At 35.8% G+C, this 17,178-nt stretch overlaps 2 protein-coding genes across 4 annotated transcripts; both read left to right on the top strand.

Annotated features, from left to right (window-relative positions):
• LOC109236007 lies at positions 1,500–4,390 on the top strand. Its single transcript, XM_019402243.1, has 5 exons — positions 1,500–2,304; positions 2,464–3,224; positions 3,266–3,414; positions 3,486–3,771; positions 3,986–4,390. Exons 1-5 carry the CDS (start codon positions 1,500–1,502, stop codon positions 4,388–4,390), a joined length of 2,406 nt encoding a protein of 801 aa, XP_019257788.1.
• Positions 10,128–17,139, top strand: LOC109235522 (probable protein phosphatase 2C 55). Of its 3 annotated transcripts, none has more exons than XR_002069394.1 (6): positions 10,128–10,365; positions 11,311–12,242; positions 13,869–14,193; positions 14,545–14,694; positions 15,278–15,625; positions 16,439–17,139. XR_002069394.1 is itself a non-coding variant. In XM_019401673.1 (6 exons), the coding sequence occupies exons 2-6, from the start codon at positions 11,479–11,481 to the stop codon at positions 16,457–16,459; spliced, it is 1,551 nt and encodes a 516-aa protein (XP_019257218.1). In that variant the 5' UTR covers positions 10,129–10,365; positions 11,314–11,478; the 3' UTR covers positions 16,460–17,139. The 3 variants fall into 3 exon arrangements, 2 of the variants coding, with proteins under 2 accessions (XP_019257218.1, XP_019257217.1); XM_019401673.1 differs by having other exon boundaries at positions 10,129–10,365; positions 11,314–12,242; positions 15,278–15,568; XM_019401672.1 differs by having other exon boundaries at positions 10,129–10,365; positions 15,278–15,568.

The following is a 17,178-nucleotide window of genomic DNA, read 5'->3' as shown; positions in this document are numbered from 1 at the left end:
CCTTTTGATGATTGCATGTTTGGTATTCCACTCAAAACCGTGAAATGTGATGTTAGGTGTTATGGGTCTTCATTTTTCTTGATATTTTTTTGTGGAACCCGAAATTTTCATAAATATTTGCCCAATAATATTTTGTGTAGTGCGAGGGAAGGTTTTTTGAGCTTGTGTTGATATAGTAATCAACAAGAGTCTTCATTCTGTTCATTGCAATGAAATTTATTTTTCTTTTTGTTCTTTTTTTTTTTTTTTTTGGGGTTTGTACTATCATATTAAATTGCTTACTTCTAGGATGATAAAGTGAAGTTGCAGCTAAAATTAACAAAGCTGAAGGATAGAACATGGGTAGTCTTTGGACTTGTTCTTTTTTCCTTATGCTGTTGTTTTGAGGAAAACTCATATGATGAAAGCATGAACTATATCGAGTTTCGCAGTGGTGCCAACTCGATATTTATAATCTTGAAGCTCTAAGTTACAAAAGTCAGGTAGTAAGATACTTTTGCTAAATATATTTTCATGGTCCAGGCTTTTAGGTGATTTTAAATTTCTGCTCACAGTAAACTATAATGTCTCATCCCATTTTTTTCTTTTCTTTAAGGTTGAGATCAGATGTAATTATTCTTTTAGATGTGGTTGAGTCTCTCTTAGTCGTGTGATATTTGGGGAATTTATTCGTGCTTGTAAGTTATAATCACTGATTGTTATAAAGATAAACAATATAAAAAGGAATAGAAATTACATAACTAGTCTGCGCATTATTTGAATGGATGAGAATTTGTACTAACATCCGGGAGAATACCCTTTATGTACTGAGCACTATCTTAGTGCTTGGTATTTTGTAATTTATAAAACTTTGGTTTCTCATTTTAAAAGTATGTGGTACAGAAATGACTTAATTTCATTAATAAATGTCTACATTGTGGAATTGAGATATTTTATAGAAAATTGACCACGTTGGACAATAAACATTTCCCTCTTTGACTAGTATAGTATTATTGTATTTTCGTTTGATGCACTGTTTCTATTGAGATCCTACTCTTATGGGAAAAAGTTGTTGCTGCAATGCTAATTTTTTTATGGGTGATTTGATTTGCTTATCTTTTCCACTTATGTTCTTGTTGATATGCTAGTTGTTGTTGCACTTCACTTCTAATTAACTAATTGATTGCCTTTTATCCTAAAAAATAGTAATGGATAAAAGTTGGTTGAATCTTAGGAATAGAGGAGACCAAAGATACAGAGCTGGAGTAGATGGTTTTCTTAGTTGCGCATTCGACCAACCAAGGGTGAGCACTATGATTCGATGTTCTTGTAAAGGGTGTATGAACACTGTGTTCAAGCTAAGAACCGATGTAAGAGGAGACTTATTGAGGAAGGGTTTCTGAAAATCTTATAAAGTGTGGGACTTGCATGGAGAAGTGTTAGTTAGAGGTGAAAATTCTAATGTAGCATGCAATGATGAAGTAGGAGATGATAATATTGAAGAGGATAATATTACGGAAATGATTCACGATGCTTATGGATACACTAATGTGGCAGATGATAATAATTTTTCAGAGGATAATGAAGAGCCAAATATACATGCAACAAAGTTCTACAAATTATTAGAAGATGCCCAGATAGAACTTTATCCTGGTTGTAGTAAAGTTTCAAAGTTATCTTTTGTTGTTAAACTACTTCACTTGAAATGTCTTAACCAATGGAGCATCAAATCGATGGATGAATTGTTGAGCTTTTTGAAAAAAGTTCTTCCGGAGGGGTCATTTGTACCAAATTCTTTCTATGAAGCGAAGAAAGTTCTTCGTGACCTAGGCTTGGGGTACAACAAAATAGATGCATGTCAGAATGATTGTATTTTATATTGGCGCGACTATGCCAATGCTCAATCATGTCCTAAGTGTGGTAAGTATAGATGGAAGTCAGACGAACAAAAAGGAAAGAAAGTAGCTTGTAAAGTATTGCGACATTTTCCAATCAAACCAAGGCTTCAGAGATTGTACATGGCAAAAGAGACAGCAAAAAAGATGAGGTGGCACAAGGAAGAAAATATTGATGATGGTGTCTTACGACATCCGTCCGACTCCATTTCCTGGAAATCCTTTGATGAGCGACATCCCACCTTTTCAGCTGAATTAAGAAATGTTCGATTAGGTTTAGCAAGTGACGGGTTCCAACCTTTTGGTAACATGAGTGCCAATCATAGTATTTGGCCAGTCGTACTAGCTACATATAATTTACCACCATGGGACTACATGAAGGATTCATATTTTATGATGACACTTCTTATTCCAGGACCCGAGTGTCCAGGTAATGATATAGATGTATACTAACAACCAATGATTGAAGATTTAAAAGAATTATGGGATGGAGTGGAAACTTATGATGCATACTCAAAATCTTATTTTAAGATGCGTGCAGCTATCATGTGGACGATTAATGACTTTCTTGCGTATGGAAACCTTTCAGGATGGTCAACGAAAGGCAAGCTTGCATGCCCTTGTTGCCACAAAGACACAAAATCATTTTCTTTACGTAATAAGTCGTGTTATATGAGCCATCGTCGCTTTCTCCCAATAGATCATCCATGGCGCCGAAATAGGAGGAAATTTGATGGGAAGGTAGAAAATGGGGTTGCACCTAATCCTTTAATAGGCGATGAAGCACTTATACAATTCCAAGGGTTGGGAAATATTAGTTATGGGAAGGGGAAAAAGCGAAAACGTGATTTTCCAAAAAGTGCTTACAATTGGAGGAAGAAAAGTATTTTTTTTCAATTGCCTTATTGGAGTACTCTTTTGTTACGGCATAACCTTGATGTAATGCATATTGAGAGAAATGTGTCCGATAATATTATATTAACCGTGATGAATATGGTTGGAAAGACAAAGGACACACTAAAAAGTAGATATGATTTGGTGGACCTTGGTATTAGGCAAGAGTTGCATCCGATAGAGGATGGGGATAATGTATTATTACCTGCAGCATGTTATGCATTGTCCTCAGAAGAGAAGTTGAAGTTATGCAATTTCTTGGCTAATTTGAAGGTTCCTGATGCATTTTCATCAAACTTTTCAAGATGTGTCAACGTACTTGAAAAAAAGATTTATGGATTGAAAAGTCATGATCACCATGTATTATTGCAAGACATTCTCCCAGTTGCAATACGTGGTTTATTGCCTAAGGCAGTGTGTGAACCAATTATAGAGCTAGGCAAATTTTTCAAAAATGTATGCTCTAAGTCCTTGACAATTGAAGTCTTGATATCCAGGAGGCTGAATGTGCATGCACATTATGCAAACTAGAAATTGTTTTTCCTCCAGCGTTCATTGATGTCATGGTTCATTTGCCAATTCACTTGGCAAGAGAGGCAAAACTTGGTGGACCAGCTCAATTTCGATGGATGTATCCTTTTGAGAGGTAATGTGTTCTATAATAAAAATGTCATATTTGTTAATGACATATTACATTAATGAATCATTTGCATATAGGTATTTGCGAACACAAAAGTCATATGTCCGCAACAATACTCGTCCTGAAGGTTCAATTGCAGAAGGTTATTTGGCAACGAAAAGTCTCACATTTTGCTCACGATACTTAAAGAATATCTCAACCAAGTTCAATAAACCAGCTAGAAATGATGATGGTTCCGTGTCAAATAGTGAGATGTCTATCTTTAAGAAAAGTGGGCAAACAAAAGGTGGTTCAGAAGGCATCAGGTTATCTCATGATGAGTTCAAACAAGCTTGTATGTATCTGCTTCAAAATTGTGAAGAGGTTTCACCATTCATGGAGTAAGTTAATTATTAATTCCAAGTTAGGCTCATATTAAAATGGTTTGAATACGTTGTCTTAACTAACTCCATTATCAAAATGGTTTGAATACATTGTCTTAACTAACTCCATTAAATCAATGCATTCTTATCTTTTTATGTTTATTTTTTTACTGTAAATGACTACGCTTAATTGCAGGGCCAGCTACAGGAACTAGTGGCTCGGCAACACATCTGAAGAGAACGAGCATCCTTTGCCTAGAGATGAGATTTTATCTGCCGTTCTCGGTGAGAGAACAGGCTATGTTCGTGGTAAGGGGTACGGAAAGAAGCCTCCAAAAAAGAGTCACATTCAAGCAGCAAACTTAGAGGCTAGTGTGTCTTCTGCTATGGCAACTGTGCGTCAAGAAATGCAAGCTGAGATGGGTCGAAAGTTGCAAGAAGAACGTGAACAAATGGCTGCCGAATTAAAAAGAAACATGGAACAAGAGTTGCAAAGGAAGTTGGAAGAGAAACTTGAGCACGTGAAAAGTAGACACCGGATCAGTGTAGAAGTAGCCAAGAGGATTCAAGAACAACTGGCTGCTATCATGACTGGAATGCAACAGGTTATCTACTCTTAATGTTTATGTACTCTTCCTTCCTTCTTGACTATTCTTCTTTTTTTTTTCTTGAAGTTCATATTTTAGCTAAGTTTTGTAGCTGAAATTTTATAGCTGGTGTTGTTTTGGCTTGCACCTTCTTCAAGTTAAGTGCTTATGGTCTTTATAAGTGCTTAACAATGCAATCTGCTTGCATTTTGGATAGTTGGATAGTTGTAGATTAAGAAGCCTGTAAAGAGCAAGCAAAAAGAGAGCTATTCTAATTTATTCTAATCTGAGACCAAAAGGCATGTATTCATGTGTTTTTTTTTGCTTCTTTCCTGTCTGTCTTGTTTCAAGAAGTAAGGCGCAGTTTCTGCTGATTCTTAGACTGAATAAATTTGGTGCAGCCAAGTGCAGATGCACTGTATGTTGAAATATCCTTATAAGCCTACGATTTCTTGAACGATATTCACAATTCCTATGGGCCATATGAGTTTTCGTAGTAAGCCCTTTTCCTGAGTTGGTTGTGCTTATAGTTTGTGAAGGCTTATCTAAAGATGCTTTTTCTTGTGACAAGATTCAGATTGTTTTGCAAATTTTCTTTTGTAGGACATGATAATGATTCCCAACTGGTTCTGCATACTGTCAAAGTTTTGAGTCTGGCGAATAACTAGCTATAACTCCTTGATTTCCTGTATTTGCTTGCTTGATACAATTTTGATTTCAGAATGATGTGTGCACAAAATGGTATTTAGCAATATGTGAACATTAATCAGGAATTGTCATCTCTTCTGCCTCACATTCCCTCCCATGTAGTTCCAGCATACCAGCAATTCTCCAGTAGACTTTGGCATAACGCATTTGATTCCTTTCAAACTTAGAAATAGTTGACATAGCTGATCACTGATTTCACAATGTATAAAGATGGTTAATGCTCATTCACATAAATGGCATTTGAGCACAGTTGCATTCCTAAAATTATCTTGAGTTAAACATGCATCTTCAACAAACTATTCTGTCTTCATTGAAGGCCAAATGATTTGTTGTCCAGTATCATTGAAGGCTATATAAATAAACTATGTTGATGCCTTTAATGTGATGTTAATGTAGTTCATTTGCTGTAGTTCCTTGAAATTATTCCAGAACCTTGAAGAGTTCCTTTGCCTTTACTTCATTTGCTGTAGTTCCTTGAAATTGTTCCAGAACCTTGAAGAGTTCCTTCACCTTTACTTCATTTGATGCCTTTACTTCATTTGCTGTAGTTCCTTGAAATTGTTCCAGAACCTTGAAGAGTTCAGCTATCCTACTTTAGAAATCTTCTGAAGTTAATATTCTTATATGTATCATTTTTCACCTTGATGTTATCTTCAAGCTCTAACAATGTGATCTTCTATTTATTTCTTTAATAATAGGGACGAGGTTCTTAAATAGTGGTGACAATGAAGGAGGAGCTTGAAGCTAAGGCACTCAATGTGTTGCTTTTTGGTTATATGTAAATGCGTACGATGACAATGAAGTATTACATAGTATATATGCGGAGGAACTTATGGCTAAGGCACTCAATATTTTGCTTTTTGGTTATATGTATATGCGTACAATGACAATGAAGTATTACGTAGTGTATATGCGGAGGAGCTAAGACACTCAATATTTTGCATTTTGGTTATATGTATATGCGTACAATGGAAATGAAGTATTGCATAGTATATATGTATCTGAACTTTTAGTAATGGAAGTGTTTAGTATTTGGTTTAGGAAATTCTTTTGGTGTTTATTAAATACTATTGTATGATCTTAAACTTATATATTAATGTAAACTCGAGTATTCAGTTGCTACTAGAGTAAAAAATAGTGAGTTTCAGTTGTAATTAATAGCGAGTTTCAGTTGCCACAAAAAGTAACCATTCAGTAGCGTTATTAGAGTTGTCGTTGCCACTGAAGATTAATTATTTTGTGACAACTAAGTCGCCACCTAAATGTCACTCTACTGTAGCGCAATTAGAGTTGCCACTAATGGAAAATCATTTTTGTGGCAACTAAGTCGCCACTAAATGTGACTCTTCAGTAGCGGTATTAGAGTTGCCACGGATGGCTAAACATTTTTGTGGAGACTAAGTCGCCACTAAATGTTACTCTTCAGTAGCGACTTCAATAAAATCAATCGGGGGGAACTCTTTTTTGTGGTGAGTTACATTTAGTTTTAGAAGCGACAACGTCGTCACAAAATGTATACATTCTGTGGCGACCTCACGTTGTCGCCACTAGTAACATTCAGTAATGGAAGTACTTGCAGCAGTTCCAACGTCGCTACTGTAAATATTTAGTGGCGACAATTGATGATTTTGTGGCGACTTTGGTCGGCACTAAAGGACAGATTTCTTGTAGTGTAATTATCACTGGATTCATATTTTAGAAACTTCTATAAATTGTAATTTGTCTTTTATGCCCTCTAATTCAAACGTTGTCCACGATTGTGTAAAGACAGTTCAAATAAAGACAATTTTTACTAATACTATTTTATTTCTAAAGATCCATATTATGAATTTTTAAGAATAATATGAACCAAACAATTTATATTTTAAATTACCATGTGTTAAGAAAAAAATGGAATTGCATTAATAGGTCCCAGTTCTTGTGGACGTTATAGGGAGTGGTTGTATACTATATTCTCTTCCGTAGTCCCATAAAAGTACAGCTAGTCGGAAACATTCATTAGTCCCATTTATTTGATATCATAATCACCTCATCGAAGGATTCGAGCGAATCTTTCGATAATCTGTAAGAAATTCTTTATCTATTTTTAGAAAATTAGAAGACAAGAACAAAAGACAAAGAAATGAAGAAAAATAATAAAGTTTATTATGATACATATCTTTCTCACGTAAGAGATGAATAAGTCCATTTTATGTGATATGTGATATACTCATATATAACTATTTATTTTTATTTACAGGGACACTCCATCTAGATTACTTCAAATACAAGTACCTCCTATTTTATTTTTGAGAATAAGAGTTTCTAAAAAGAAGGAATTGACACTTCTATGCACAACACGTTCAACGAACAAGAAAATATGGGCTCATTTAGCTGGCTATATGAGAAAAAAATAATTGAACATAAAATTGTGCACTATATTTTTTTATATCAATTTTACATTGCTTAACATTTGATTTTCAGTCTAAGATCTTTTTACAACTAATATGTTATTCGTGATCGAATATTCAAGAAAAATAGATAGGTGATCGAATATTCAATATTTAAAAATAGATAGACATTCAAGTGTAATTTCAAAAACAATATAAAGGATATGTATAATGAGATTTTTTCCTATCTATACCATATATGAAACTTTATTACCAAAAATGTGCATAGTATGTAAATTACCCGTCCAGTCCACGTTTTACCTACAAATTTTGTACCATTCGTCTATTGGGTATTAAAAGGACAGAATATTCCCTAAAAAACGTGCTAAAATTAAGGAGAGAATCTTGGTATTAATTGATTCTACATTAAATTCAATTTTTAAAAGGGAAAGGAGATTTCTCATCTGCGTATTTTTCTCCAGAACTACAATTCAAATTCTCGAGAAAAAAAAGAACGAACAGTTACAAAAATTACGAACAGATTCAACTACGAACAGATTGGACGAACTGAATTCAAATTGTAGAATTCAAATTTTCGAGTTTCAACAACTCAAAGTTGATAAAATCTGTTTTTCGTCGTTTCTTCTCTAAAATTGTCGCTCAAATATATCTGTTCTTCATCTTTTCTTCTCTCAATATAGAAATCCAAAAAAACATCAACAACAATAAGAAATCATGTCCAAATCGCAATCATGCTACAATTTTAATGGGATTTGGGATAACTATGGCGGATTTAGAGATTTTGAAGTTAATACCATTGTGGTAGATGAGAATGCAAAATCCCAATCATGCTACAAATGGGAAAAATCTGATTATAAAAAATGGGTCTCATCTACAAAATTTCTACAAAAAAACTAAAAATCAGTTTTAGTATTGTATAAAGTTGTACTGTTTTTAAAGGTATCTACAAAGTTACTACATTTATACTATAATTAAACTACAATCTATGTTGAAACAAAAATGTTGACTACAAAATTTTCTCTTCATCTACAAAATTTCTTCAAAAAAACTACAAATAAACTACAAATCAGTTTAAGTATTGTATAAAGTTGTATTGTTTTTAAGAGTATCTACAAAATTACTATTAATTGATTTTCTCATCTACAAAATTTCTACAAAAAAATTACAAATCAGTTTTAGTATTGTATAAAGCTGTACTGTTTTTAAGGGTGTCTACAAAGTTACTACATTTATTCTACAATTAAACTACAATCTATGTTGGAAAAAAATGTTGACTACAAAATTTTCTCTTCGTCTACAAAATTTCTTTAAAAAAACTACAATTAAACTACAAATCAGTTTAAGTATTGTATAAAGCTGTATTATTTTTAAGAGTATCTACAAAATTACTATATTTATACTACAATTAAACTACAATTTATGTTGAAAAAAATGTTGGCGGAGGAGAAGAATTATAGTAAGAGAATAAGATAGGAAAAAAAATGAAAGGAAGAAACGATTCAAGGGAGAGATTGACGGAAAGTTTCCAGAGAATTTGGGGCGGAATGTTTAGCTTATTTTGGGGTCATTTTGGTGGAATTTTGTTTGGTTACAGAAGAGGAAAAAATGGTAAAAAGAATGTGGGGTATGGGTAAAAACGTGGGGGGGGGGGGGGGTGAAGGGTTAGGAGAGAGAAACGTGGGATATATGGATACCTTTAATTAAGGAGTAAAAACTGCACATTAATTAGATATGGATACCTTTAATTAAGGAGTAAAAATAGTCCATTAATTAGATCCTTAATTAAGTATGGTATATGATTAGTAATTTGGTATGCTAAGTGTAATTTACTGAAACTTTAAACATGTAGGGTAAAAAGGTTTCCTATGTGGTATAGGAATGTAAAAATTCCATGTATAATTAGGGTGTCCCTCTAATTTAATCCAAACGTGTATCCTGATACGCGGCGCCTTCCTGAGATTCCTTGGAAGGGCGACGTACGGCTAGGCAACTGATGTCAGTCCAGTTGCTGTCCGCCAACTGAGGTCCCCTCCGTACGCTAGACGAGATTGTCAGTGCCGTACGGGAAAACCAATGTCAAGAGCAATTGAAAGAACAGAAATGAGAATTCAGAATGAAAGAAAGCTTGATTGCATTAATGAAAGCTATTACAGAAAAGCAACGCGGTGTCGAGGGGGAGAGACACCAGTACAGAGAATTGCTTGCTTGCTAGAAAGTTTTGATTGCTTGATCCCCCCTAATAGTACTTAAAAAAAATAAACCAAAGTTACAGGAGTAGACCTAATTAAGCTAGAGAAACATAATGGAAAGTGCATGAAATAAACTACTCTATATTTACAATGAAAATGACTTAGTTTTCTATAAGGCAGCAGCAGGCCCGTTGTCAGCAGCAGTGTCTTTGGCATCACGGTCTGCGCGCGCGGCGCTGTTGGCTTCTGCCTGCGGCATGGCGCTCGCGAGGGATATCGGTGGGGCGACAGAGGCACCTGCGCGCTTGTCACTTGGCGCGGCCAAGACCACGGGGCCGTCCGTGGCGCTATGCATTGGGAGGTTCGCTAGGACGCCACGGGGCGCGCCCAAGGGGTCATGGGGCATGGCTGGAAAGCCGCCCATGACACGCGTGTTTTTTTTCTTTCGTTTTTAATGGTCTAACCATATATGACAGGGTAAAACATTCCAAAATTGGATTTGAAAAGTCAAATCTTCAAATTTCTGATTATTAGGGTTTGTTGGTTGGAGAGAGATTAACTGAGGCCTAAGCTCAGCTCAAAGAGAGAGAAAGAGAGAGAAGCCTCCAACCTAACAAACCCTAAGATTCGTACGAGAACAAATCAAGAAAATTCTTGGGGCATTTAAAAACATATTATTTGGAGCTCTTAGCTTTTGTGATTGCAATTATCATCCATAAAGGTGCAATCTTTGAATCCTTCTTCTTTGTTTTTATTATGGGTCTCTGCTTAACAGTCTAATCTTATTATTATTATTATTATTATTATTATTATTATTATTATTATTATTATTGTTTTTGTTTGTGAGGATGAAAACGCTCGAGTTTGTGTGATTCTTTTGTTCCTGTTTTGTGGGTGTTTGTCTCCTGCATTTATTGTACATAAAGATGCAAACTTTGAATCCCTATTATGTTTAGGCTATTGGTGGTTTGAAAGTAATCCTTTCTACGTGAGCTTCACATTGCTGGCTTGGGGCGCCATTTATTTGGGGTGGGGTGGTGGGGGATGTATCCCCAAATTATTGATTATTGGAATGAAACATGCCGAAATAGAGGCGATCCGATGAAATTGAGTTTGGAGAAGTATATTATAGGTTAAATATCGACTACCTAATCCCACTACAACTTGTTGCGCTCCTGCTACTAAGAAATTCAACAGTCCCAATTTATTGGACATGGATAGAGCGTAATGGATAATGTATTCATATAAACAATTTCAACTGATTTGGCATTGAGGCTTATTTATTGATGTTTTGGTTCTTTACTTCTCTCTAAGAGTGGGCTGTTAATTTAGATGAATAAGCAATAGTTTCTTCATGCTCCTCTTTTTTAGAAAAAAAATAGTTGTTAAAGTATTTGTGCGGCTCTTCTTGACTAATTTTAACTTAATATGAGATCGAAGGAACAATTGTTGTGCTCGTCTTGGACCTTGTCGTGCCTATTTGGGCTGGTTAGGCTCATGCAATGCCGGCATCAATGAGGAATGCTACTAAAAGAATATCAAATCAAAGGAGACTCTTTTAATATTACCTACATATGCATTGATGTTTACTGCCTCCAAGTACAGTTGTTTTACCAAGTTTATTTTTTCATGGTTTCTTTCTCATGATATTCTCTTTCATGTTCAGTAGGTTTTTGGGTTCTCAAAAGTTATATTGGAGAAATGAGGCAGTGAATGAATTGATGCTTGTTAATAAATGTACTGAGCGTGATGATAGTTCTTGTGTATAGTGGTGGTGGTTGTGTTTTTTCCTATAAAGAGGTGCAAGAAAATCAGCTGTGGTTGATAAGCCGACATGCCGAGTAATTATCTTTTCAGATTAAGCCACGCAGCTAGGCAGGGACTCCAGAAATCTATTTCTGGGCAAGAAAGTGGGCCCCAGGACTCAGTAGAGATTTTGGTTGGCCAAGGGAGATTGTTGTTGGGCAATTCAAAGAGCTTCTATTCCATACCATTTGCAAGATCAGGTGACCTAAATGTGTTTGTTCGGCCTGGAACTTTAGCTGCCACACAGGCGAATTTGCATATAGTCAACCAGAAAAAGAATCTTTCTGTAGTTGGATCTATTTCTCGTGCAATTTCTATTCCGTCTGTATCAGGGCCTGCATTTCAGGTCTGTGGCTATCACATTGATCGCTTGATATCTGAGCCTACTCACGGTTTGTTGGACACTAACTATCACAAAGCACCTATGGAGATCTGTGGTTCAAGAACTTCTCTGCCTGGCTGTTCCTCTAGTAAAATGGCTTCAAGGCATCTCAATCCTGTTTTGGCTGTAAATAGTCCTGTTACTTCTTATAGCAGTAGAAGCTTTAATTGTAGAAAAGCCAGCATGAGTTTGAGAAATAAAAATCAGCCCAACAACTTCTTACTTTACGGATACTTCGCATACAATGTGGCAAAGAGAAAGGGAAATTCTAATCTATATGAAGGTTTTGGATTGACGGGGTTCCACACTTCATCACCTGCTTGTTCACCTGCGGGCACTGCTCCTGATGTGTCCTTTGGTAACTCTACATGCGAGGTGCAGCTTTCAAGTTCAGCAGATTCTTCCGAACAGTATGTTTCCTTACATAACTTTGCTGTTCTTATTCAACTAGCTGAAGTTCATGTAGCTGAAATTTTCTGTGCTGATTATGCACTGACATTTAGAAAGAAAAAGATAATATGTGAACTACAGATGTCTACTGGAAACGAAGGCAATGTTAATGACTTGAACACTACCCTCAGTACATAGAAACTTAAAACATTTTGGTTAAATAACTTTGAGGAAATTGTGTGAGTTGGGATTCTAATCATTTGCGGTCTTTAACGAAATTGTGTGATTTAAGGTCCTAATTATATGCGTTTAAAATTTAATTTCAAGAGCTCAAATGGAGGTATTAGCATGTGACTTCTTTCAGAGGTTGTCTTGTTAGGATGTGCGGGTCTAGTTCATCCAAACCTGCAAGCCTGCTTGCATATCTCCTCGAACTCTTCCCTTCTCGGACTCGGAGTATAGTTTTTAGAGGTCCTTCGTGAATGTAGTTTCTTACATCCAATATTTATGCCAGAAGAAAATTGAAGAACTGAAAGGGTTGAGAAATTTTGCCTCCTTACAGACTTTACAGCTAACCTAAATTAAGAAATGAAAGAAGTCAATTGTTAGCTTGTACCTTTTGGGATAATATTTTCTTTTATTCGCCTGTGCTCAGTGTTATTAAAAGCTATTGCTTCGTCACTTGAAGTGATAAAGCGATGCAAAGCTAGTGGTTTCGCTTTATAGGTGAAGCCATGCACTTCATAAAAGTGTGCCCGTCAAATAATAATGTGCAAGGTGATCCTAGCGAGAAGATGACAGTTCTTTGAATTTCAGCTTTTGGGGATGGGCTTATATTGAGATTACTGTACATTGGATACTGAAATTAGTTACTATATTAATTACAATTTGATCATTGTAGTACTTAATTCATAGATGCTTGGTATTTTCTAATGTTATAAATGTGCGCTTCACTTCTCGCTTTTCGCTTCAAGTCCCTTGGACCTTGTCTCTTTTTTACGCTTTTCTCTTTTAAAAACATTTCCCGTGCTTCAAAACTATATATGCCAATGTCAAACTCTGTAAATGAAAAAAAAAGGCAAAAAAATGATTTTGAAGACCTATTAAAATATTGGATGCGCAAGTAGTTTAGCCCCTACTAGCTTGGAAGTGAGGCATTGATGTTATTGCCGTTTGTTATTAGAATATTTAGATGCTTAATTTGATTTATCTACCACCATGAACAAGCTACTAGATGATTTCAGGGTAGGTACTCGAATAAAAATATATAATAAAAATTATCCTGTAAGTTTCTCAAGGCTAGCAACTGGTGTGGGAAGCTTTTGTCTTGTTCAGTTGTTCGAAACCTTTTGTAAAGCTGGCATCTATCTCTTTGGAAGAATAGTTGGATTTATTTCAGCTCTCTCAGTAAATGAGAACTTGTGACTAATTTGGAAAGAGGAAACTGTGACTTATACCTTTTGCTATCGAGGGCCAAGTTTTTGCTTAGTCATTATGAAGATCTGGAGCATATTACGTATTCCCTCCTTGGTGGCCTGTAGACCATTTATCAAAAAAAAAAAAAAAATTACAGGCAGCTTATTTATTTTACATTGAATTGGGAAGTTTTTCTTTTCAGCTGTATTGTTTCTTTTGTCCAATTGTAGGAATATCCACATTGATAGAACCCTGAAGCTAAACTCAGGATCATGTTACCTGCCTCATCCTGACAAAGAAGAAACGGGTGGAGAGGATGCTCATTTTATTTGTGGTGATGAACAAGCAATTGGTGTAGCTGATGGTGTTGGTGGTTGGGCGGATCTTGGTGTTGATGCTGGGCAGTATGCACGAGAGCTCATGTCTAACTCAGTAACTGCGATTCAAGATGAACCAAAACGTTCAGTGGACCCAGCCAGGGTCCTCGATAAAGCTTATACATGCACAAAAGCCAAAGGTTCCTCAACTGCCTGTATAATCGCCCTTACCGATCAGGTACATGTGCAATTCTAGATCTCCTATTCTAATTCATGAAGCTTGGGCTTTAGAAAAAGGTGTCTTGGTTAAGTTGGAGTATGTATTGGTTTGAGCTTGGCTGTTGATCCATTGGTGTCTTCAGATTCTGAGGATTCTTTTAATTTGATGTTTCCCTTATACACCAGACTTCTTGACATTTTAGTAATGTATATAACTAGGTGCACAGAACTTTCTTCTAGTCTTGTGATTAAAACAGGTAATAAAAGATTGATATGGTAACTTTAGAAGGCAGTTAAAACTTATAAAAAGAAAAATGAATCTAGAACTTAACATCATTAAGTTAACTTATCATTTTTCCTCTCTTTCCAGGGCCTGCATGCCATTAATTTAGGAGACAGTGGATTTATGGTGGTTAGAGATGGATGTACTGTTTTCAGATCCCCTGTGCAGCAGCATGATTTCAATTTCACCTATCAACTAGAGAGCGGTAACTCTGGCGACTTGCCAAGCTCTGGAGAGGTCAGTAGTGCCCCCTTTTTCTTAATGTAGAACTCGTGTGGTAATGTAGAACTTGGTTTAGAGCTTCCGTTTTTTCCCAAAATCTGGACAATATTTTTCATACTCAAATAAAAGATAATTTTTTTTGAAACTTACTCAAATAAAAGATATTTCAGAAGCCTTTTTAATTGTGTTGTTCTTTGTTGATTGTTCTATGTCATTCTAGAGCAAAGAGTTGGGGTTCAGGTGGTGTTTTTAGATTGTTCTCTTACAGTTTTGTACAATAATTTATTTTGTTAAACATAATATGGAGAAAAACCTTTTCAATTGTGTTCAAATGCATTCCCTCCTGGTTTACTCGTAGAGGTGAATCTTGAGAAGTGTACCATGCTTTAGAAATCTGTTATTCTGTTTTTAGACTTCTTAGCTAAAATTACCTCTGGTTCTTGTCCTTTATTTTTGTTTCTTAGTTTTGACAAGTGCCACTTCTTTTCAGTTATTGACCAGAACTTTTTGGCCATGTCAATAACATCCTGTCTTGTGATCACTATATTTCTTTTTTATCTTGTATCATCTTAATCTGAATGACTTGCCTGTGTTGCAGGTGTTCAAAATACCGGTGGCACCAGGAGATGTTATAATAGCTGGTACTGATGGGCTGTTTGACAATTTGTACAACAATGATATTACTGCAATTGTGGTTCATGCAACAAGAGCTGGCTTAGGGCCACAGGTGACAGCTCAAAAGATAGCTGCATTGGCTCGGCAAAGAGCACAGGATAAAAACAGGCAGACCCCTTTCTCTGCTGCAGCCCAAGAAGCTGGGTTCCGTTACTATGGCGGGAAGCTGGACGATATAACTGTGGTTGTCTCCTACATAAGCAGTGACAGAAATGTATGAGCACTTTGTATATCCGCCACCAGCCCTTCTTTTATTCTCCATAGCTTGCAGGTCTAAGGTTCTTTATTTGCCGACATTTGTTCAATTTTTTTGCGTGGAGATGATGTCCCTCAGTTCAGTTTAGCACTGGATATGCTAAATTGTACTATCATATTTCTACACTAAACAGCTTTGTCAACCTTTCAAACACAGGCCCTACTTCATTTTTCTCTCTAAATATAAACTTTACTACCTGTGGAGGGTACTGTATCTTGTTTCAATACCCCAAGTTTCTGTTAAAATTTACCTTATCAACGAAAAAAATCCCCAAAAGTTTCCTTTAACATTACCTCATGCCTATGTTGCCCCTACTCTTCATTTAAGCTTCATTCTGGCATTCCCTATGGAGCATGTCATTTTAATATTGATGACATCTGTAGTGCGCAGTTGGCATTGGTTTTATATGGCTCAATTATTCCGGTATCGTTACTATTTTGATTGATCTAGGTTTCTTTCTTAAAAAATTTATGGTTTTTTAATAGAAATTATTCTATTTCCTAGTTTCTACTCTTTCACATCATTGTTTTACAAAAACCTTCCTCCATTTTAACATAATATTCAATATAGCGTCACTTATCAAAAAACTGCTGTGTTATAATTTAAATTTAGGCAGTTGATAGTGCTTTTCTCATAGTTACTTTTGATTTTTCGTCCTGTATTCTGGTTCGAATTGATTGGTTATGTAGGTTATATTCTTATACTTTATCAAAAGGTTTGTTCTTAGTTGCTTAAGTCCATTTCCTTTTTCAAAGTAGAAGCTGAAGCTTACTTTTGTATTTGATTTTATAAAAATGGAAACTGATGTTCTATACCTGTTATGTGCAGGAAAGATCCAATGGCTTATAGATGTAGTTGCGAGCTTTCCTACTTGCTTTGAAACGCTTGGCTTGGGGGCACTAAGTTCCATTTAAAGGGGATGTCAAACCTTGCATAATATCGTGTGAATGTGTCGAATATCACTTCTGATTTACTTGTTTCTTGGCAATTTACCCCCTCTTTCCAACTTCATGGACCTCACCCAAAAAAAGGTAGATCGCGAACCTCTCCCTCTCCCTCTCTCTCTCTCTCTCTCTCTCTCTCTCTCTCTCTCTCTCTCTCTCTCTCTCTCTCTTGCTTTCCGCTTAGGGGAAGATCATGAGTGCTGATCATGTATATGGAATAGGTGTTAGACAGAAAGGTGCTCCTATGGTGCTTGATATAGGAATTGTCTTTCTGGAGATATGTTGGTTTCCATAGAATGCTAGCTAGGACACATTAACTTGCAGAATGAAGCTTTCTTGAATTCTTTGGAACTTAATTCTTGTCATCTTTCCATTGTAATAATTCTTGGACATGATTTTAGTGTAAATAGATGAGCACTTTCGTTGTTCCTCTGTATCTTTTTTGTTTTATTTGGTTGACTTGTTGAGGTTGAGCTAGTCGAAATCTTAATTTTAGGTTGGTTAATGTCCCACTTGTGGGATTATACTGGGTTGTTGTTGTTGTTGTATTTTAGGTCGGTTAATGTAATTCCCGTTTGCTGTGAAGTCCATGCCTTCATTTTCCTGCACCCTTCTCTAACTTTT

Source organism: Nicotiana attenuata, chromosome 12 (assembly GCF_001879085.1).
Source record: "Nicotiana attenuata strain UT chromosome 12, NIATTr2, whole genome shotgun sequence".
NCBI classification, from domain to species: Eukaryota; Viridiplantae; Streptophyta; class Magnoliopsida; order Solanales; family Solanaceae; genus Nicotiana; species Nicotiana attenuata.
The sequence above is the reverse complement of the archived record's forward strand: the minus strand, read 5'-3'. Positions and strand labels throughout refer to the sequence as shown.

Excerpts from the sequence above, each read along its gene's own strand:
- LOC109236007 (XM_019402243.1), top strand. The coding sequence starts at position 1,500 with ATGATTCACGATGCTTATGGATACACTAATGTGGCAGATGATAATAAT. Across the intron at positions 3,225-3,265 it reads TAGGCAAATTTTTCAAAAAT|GAGGCTGAATGTGCATGCAC; the intron begins GTATGCTCTAAG and ends CTTGATATCCAG. Across the intron at positions 3,415-3,485 it reads TGGATGTATCCTTTTGAGAG|GTATTTGCGAACACAAAAGT; the intron begins GTAATGTGTTCT and ends ATTTGCATATAG.
- LOC109235522 (XM_019401673.1), top strand. The coding sequence starts at position 11,479 with ATGCCGAGTAATTATCTTTTCAGATTAAGCCACGCAGCTAGGCAGGGA. Across the intron at positions 12,243-13,868 it reads TCAGCAGATTCTTCCGAACA|GAATATCCACATTGATAGAA; the intron begins GTATGTTTCCTT and ends GTCCAATTGTAG. Across the intron at positions 15,569-16,438 it reads ACATAAGCAGTGACAGAAAT|GAAAGATCCAATGGCTTATA; the intron begins GTATGAGCACTT and ends TGTTATGTGCAG.